The sequence below is a fragment of the Phaethon aethereus genome (assembly GCF_964289735.1).
Source record: "Phaethon aethereus genome assembly, chromosome: 1".
In the NCBI taxonomy this organism is placed as follows: domain Eukaryota; kingdom Metazoa; phylum Chordata; class Aves; order Phaethontiformes; family Phaethontidae; genus Phaethon; species Phaethon aethereus.
Window position 1 is genome coordinate 213,448,283 of NC_138575.1, and position 6,000 is coordinate 213,454,282.

The window sequence follows — 6,000 nt, forward strand, 5'->3', positions numbered from 1 at the left end:
CATCACTTGGTGTGCTGAGACTAAGATAAGGTCCTTTTTTCTAAGAGTTTTCTTAGTCAAATAAGTAATAGGGCTTGTTGGGGGGATACTTGGGAGAAATCTAGTGGCTTTAATAAGACTAACTACATGATCTAGTGAGCTGTTTTCACCTTAAAATCTCTGGATAGCTGGCTTATAGATAATACAGTGAAGCCAGAATCCAATTCTTTCTATCGTTAGAAGTTACTGTTTATTTGCAATGTCATAACTTTTTTTCTTTTTTTCTTTTAACAGCAAGACCATTGGAGTTTTCTGTTGTGGACCAAACAAAATCTCTAAGATACTTCATAAACTGAGCAACAGCAGCAACTCTTATGGGACAAGGTTTGAGTATAATAAAGAATCCTTCAGCTGAAAACCTGTTGGACTAGCAAGACTCTCGAGGAAATAAAAGTGCAATTTTTTGCTTGTTCAACTTAGAAGTTCAGCTGTGGTTTAAACAGACAGAAATGTACCAAAGAATAGCACAGATTTTCTTATTTATGATTATTTAAGACTTTGGAAAATGATGGATACAGCAGTATACCAACAAATAGTAAGTGCTTATGCTCAAAGCCAAATGCACTCGCACAATATTTGTGGCAGCAGTGATTCTTTGGAGTTGTTTCTGTTAATTAAAAAGTACAGAAGCTGGGGAGAGACACAGTTGCTTTAAAAGCTGATGGAAGAAGAATCTGTGGAAGGTTTGAACTTCTTCCACTTCAGTCCTCTGAAGTTGGATCAGTAAACCAAACCCCAGGTTAATCCAAACGACAAAACATAGTGTATTACAAAGACCTATTGCATTTGTTGGTATACAGATCTCATGGCTTTGGGGTTGAGACACTCCGTATTAAAAATTTGATGCGTTTGCAGAATTGGGGTTCTGTATTTAAAATGCAGAGTGTTACTCTCTCTAGCCTACTTCTGTAGTGGGTGTGAATATTCCCATCATGAATGGAAGAGAGGGTGGGATGTGGGGAAGGATGTAAGTTAACCCATGGAGAAGTGAGCACAACTGTGTAGCAGCTGTGGGCAGACTCGGCCATGATGTAAATCACAGGCTTTTGACAAGCAAACAGCTGTACGTGGAGAGCTGCCTGTCTTGCATCGATTCAGCATTTAGTGAGTTTGCAAAATAAGTGTGATTTATGCAGCCAGAAAGATGGAGCGAGAAAAGCGATTAACAGGAGCAGACAGGATATGATGTTTTATTATACCATGTGCTCATTGTGGAAGGTGCGCTCACTTTGCGCTCACATGCCCCGGATATCAAATACTTCAAGCATTCAGATGCTCTTACTGATTATTTTACAACGCAGCAGGTTGAAATCCAATTTCAGAGGTCCCAGAGTGTGTTTCATTGCCTGTGATCCTTTGAGTACCTTCCCAGGCATCGCGCTTGTTTGCACTGATGTCACGGAAAGCGGGATCAGGCCAGATCTACAGCAGAGTAAGAACGAAGCCTTCATTACTGTGGCTCTTTGCATCGTGTGTGCAGATAGAAACTTTGCAGGAGCTGCAGTATGGTTTCAGGATGTTCCAAGGGGGAGGGTCTTAAAACATCCGAATTTAATCTCCCCTTCCTTTCTTCCCCCGCAGCTGTTTTCCACTCTGCTCATAGCTGCCATGGAAGGGCTAGAGGTCGAAACAGGCACTTTAGAACTTTTTGGTTTTGAGGAGCAACTTTTTTCCTCCATCCAGTAGCCAGTACAACTTCCTTTATTTCTTCTGTACTCCCTTTACCTTATTTTGCTGAGAATAAGACATTTAAGCAGGAGTCAGGCACTTAGCTGGCATAAATAGGATCATTCTAGTGCATCTTAATAGAGCAGCGTTGCTTTACACCTGCTGAAAACCTGGCCCTTAACCTCCAGCAGAAGCTTGGGAGCAATACCCTGTAGGCTTTGCAGCACACACAGACATAAGATTGCTCAGCGTCTGTCATGCCTGTGGTTCACCTGTATTTAGCACAGTGGGTTTGACTCAGCTTGCAGCTTTCCAGTGAATATTTTTTTTATTTTAGTAGGAAAGACACTAATTTGCAGCTCGCTACACAAACTCTGTACAGGGGTCTACAAGTATCAGTATTCGGAGGGAAGCGTGTTTCTCGTAGGTGTGTTGTACAGGCATGTTGTACGTGTAACCAGTGGAAATGAGTTGGGTCTTCGCGTTGGGAGCTTCTCCTCTGGAGTTGCCCGAAGTGGGAGCAGGGTGGAGGTGCAGCGGTGAAGCCACATGGGAATGTGTGCCTCAGTGTCTGGACTTCGCACTGAAGTTTTTACCTCTGGCTCTGCGCAATTTGAAATTCAGCAGGGAAGGAAAGAGCCAGAGGTGGATGTATCCCTACTGATGATAATTCTCAAAGTAGCCTAGAGGAGAGAGATGCCAAAATAGAAATGCAGTGTGAGAGGGGAGCCTATATTGCAGCTACCGATTTTAATTTTTATTTTGAGGCTGGAAGGATCGTTATTTTCCCATTGGATCTAGTTCATCTGTCACTGTAAAACTGGAGGTGTGCAGAAAAGAATTAGATCCTTTTTAATCATTAATACTTATATCTAATGCTGCCTGCATGGGTTTTATAATAAACATAATACTGATGGCAAAATGCATAGATACTGGGTATTGTCAATACTGCAGGCTTTTTTGTTTGCTGGCAGTTAGCTTAAAGCATGATTGAAATCATGACTGCATCTATTAACCACAACCAGACAGTGATCTTTTTTCTCTTGTTTTAGGAACTAGTATCTAATGTTTTTTAAATACGGTTTAGAGTTACCTAATTACAATGTTGTTTGTGGTTTCACATCTCCTCTCAGATGGATGCTGGTTCCATTACCATATAATGAGCAGCTAGTTTTGTAGTTAGTTCTGTGCTAAAACCAATTATATTTTCTGGCTCAGCTCCTCTATAGGTAAACACTTTATAATTGAAATAATAATACTAGTACTGTGCTCTTGTTCTGCATTGTAGCAGGAGCTGACACTGCGTGTAGGCATGTTAAATGCCTGTTGTTACATCAGGCAGTGCTGTTGGAGCAAGATGCAGGCAGAGCCACGGTCTCCTCTTTCTGCCTTTGTCCTGTACCAACCTCAGCTGACCCGCTTTGAAAACAGGCTTGGGACTGTCTGCCTTTCTGGAGCGTTGTGAGGCTTAATTAATGTTTCCGGATCATTTCAGTGCACCTGCAGTGGAAAGGTCTGTCTAATTGCTATGCAGCTGTATTTGTGTTTTCTTTTGTGTAAAGCTTTCTGTTGCTGATAGGAGTAATTGTTAGACTAGGTGAGGGTGAGTTTGGGGAGAGGCTAGAAGCCTCAGTTGCCTTTTTCCTTGAGCTGTGCTTTTTAGAGGGGCAAAAAGTTTAAGGGTTAGTGACTGTGACTTCAGGAGTGGTAAATGTTACCAGTAAACAGTCTTTCTACGGGCTGCATTGTCCTTACTGCTTCTGAGTGTGTAACTCCAGCTTGCAAAACCGAGCCGAGCCCTCTTTTAAATAAACTCCATAGATTTTTTTATAAGCCAAGTGTACATGAAAATAGAACTCTGTGCCAGGCAAGTAAGTGAAGGCTGACAGCACTTAATTCCATATTTACAGATCAAAAGGATTTACGTAATTGAACATCTTTACGCTTTAAACTGAGTGCTGTAGGTGGGTCTGTTGTGTCTTGCTCACAGGGGAGGGATCCCACCATGTATTCTGCTGCTTCTCACTCAGTCTGTCACAAAACGGCAGGTCCCCTGATGTTTACTCAGCAAGATCTTTGTGTTTTATTCATCATAAATGTTTCAGGACTTTACTTTAAACCAGGAGTGTTTTCATGCCGTGATGGAAACCAAGGCCTTTCTCTGCAATGGGTATCCAGCCCTCATACAGCAGTATCAGACTCAGGGCTTTACACAGCTAACGACTGGATTAATCTGATTTACCCAACAAATCCTGTTCCCATAGCACTGAGTTTACTTGTGTGAGTAAATGTTCACTGCTGTAGCAAAGGACTGCAGAGGTGAGCCCTGAAGAAGTGTGGGAAGGCTTGATGAGGAGCGACCTTCCCCTCTGAAGCCCCCAGAATAGCTCATCTCTCCATGATGATTATTCCAGCCCTGAGTTTGGAGCAACGCTTCCCTGTTTCAGGATGTGGTACTAGCAGCATGTGAGTTCTTCCTTGGTCTTCTAGCTGCTCTTCTAGGAGACAGGACTGAAAGGAGTATGAGAGATCACAACATACAACCTTGAACCTGGGCTGGGGAGAGGACACCAGTGCATGCCACAGGTGCCTAGCCCATGACTGCACTGCTTAGGATAGAAGGTTTAAGCCAAATCCATTTTTCTGCAAAACGCTGATTGTTCTGCCACAACAGACTAGAGAACAGTTGCTGTAAAGGGAAAAGAGAGAAACCCTCTCTCTGTTTGAAGACTCCTGTCCACACAAGCCTGATGTGAAGATGTGTAGAAAAGCACTGCGCACGTTCACCGTCCACTAGCGCCGTGGCATCGCGGTCGCGGGCTTCCTCCCCCAGCGCTGAATCCCCGTTGTTTTCCTTGGTTGCAGATCTTCGCCTACCTTTCTAGCAGGTGTGCCTTGCAGGTGCGAGAAGTACTACATGTACTTTTATTGATACATGGAGTCTGATAGAAGCACGGAGCAACCTGTGAGCACACTTTGCAGCCAGTGCAAGCAAGAGCAGAGTCATCCCCTTGCTTCTAATGCTTCTAGCACATGGGCGAGAAAGGGATTTGGAGCTTTCTGAGAAGGGGCAGATAATACGAGTGGCAGACCGGCCATGTTGGGAACAGTAATTCAGCTATAACAGCCTAACAGAGCAGAGAAATAATGGTTTGGTAGGAAATTTGCTTTTAGAACAGCTGCCTAAGAGAAAAGCCTCTCCTCGACACTAATGCACCAGGTTGTAGTTTCAAACTACAAGATACTGCTTAGAGAAGAAGGCAGGAGGCTAACTAGTCATCCCCTATGTTCAAGCCCGCTAAGTCAGAGAAGAGACATAGTTATTAAAATGCAATATTTACTTACTTAAAAAATAAAAGCTTCTGGGGAGATTAATTTTCACTTCAGCCTGGCAATCATTCTGTAAACATGCCAGTGTGATTTAAGACAAGCTGAATCTCTTCTTCTCTGGATTATGCATCTGATTTGTCTGCAGATTTCCTACCCCTCACAAATAAAACTAGTTTTTATTGTTTTAACAAAGAGGATTTAACAGCAAGGTTTAATGAAAATGCCACTGGTGCCTGTGCTGAACTGAGCTTTTCTGCAATGAATGTACATTTTTCAGGGACATATATAATACAGCTGATGACTCAACTTTGAATATGGTTTGGGGTTTGCATCGTCTCTGCTGTAGTGGCCACTGTAGTGATGCGCTGGTGAAATGCATGGAGCTGAAATGAGGCTCTTCATTCCCATAAAGAGCCTGATATTTTAGTGCCTGTACTAAGCATAGTAAATCCCAGAAACTATGAAATTTCCTGTGTAGGTACAGTAGATTAATTAGCCAACATCTTTTAGGGTTGAACCTTGAGTACTCTGCTGGACTGACATGTATAACGAATGCTCTTGATCAAAGGCTTTGAGCAACAAATGCTGCTTCTTAAAGGGCTGGCTGAGTATTTGTGAAGGTTTAGTGTCCTGCTAGTTGTATCACCCATCTTGTAAGAGGGATGGGATCTGTTTTGGTACTGTGTAATACTGTAAACTTCATCTGAGGTTATGAATATCTCCAAACTTGCAATGGATGGTCAAGGTTTGCCATGCCTGAAGTGCTATATTCTCTAGAAGGATCAGATTTGTAAGAGACAGCTGCTGGCACTGTACTAACAGCAGCGGATCTGTCCCGTTATTACAGGAGCATGGAGAGAAAGCTGGAGAAGGACACCCATCCCAATGTAGATTGCCTCTTAAAAAAGCCCTTGAATTTCTGAGGATGTCAGACCCTGCAAAAAATATTTACATGCTGTCTGC

At 42.8% G+C, this 6,000-nt stretch overlaps 1 protein-coding gene across 1 annotated transcript in view; it reads left to right on the forward strand.

The window, feature by feature from the left end:
* Positions 1–488, forward strand: part of NOX4 (NADPH oxidase 4) — a gene marked incomplete at its 5' end in the record, with an annotated part of 113,253 nt that extends 112,765 nt beyond the window's left edge. The window contains one exon of the mRNA XM_082005877.1: positions 274–488. Coding sequence (XP_081862003.1) covers positions 274–394 — 121 coding nt within the window. The 3' untranslated portion in view covers positions 395–488. The remainder of the gene's footprint in view (positions 1–273) is intronic.
* Between the last annotated feature and the right edge of the window lie 5,512 nt (positions 489–6,000).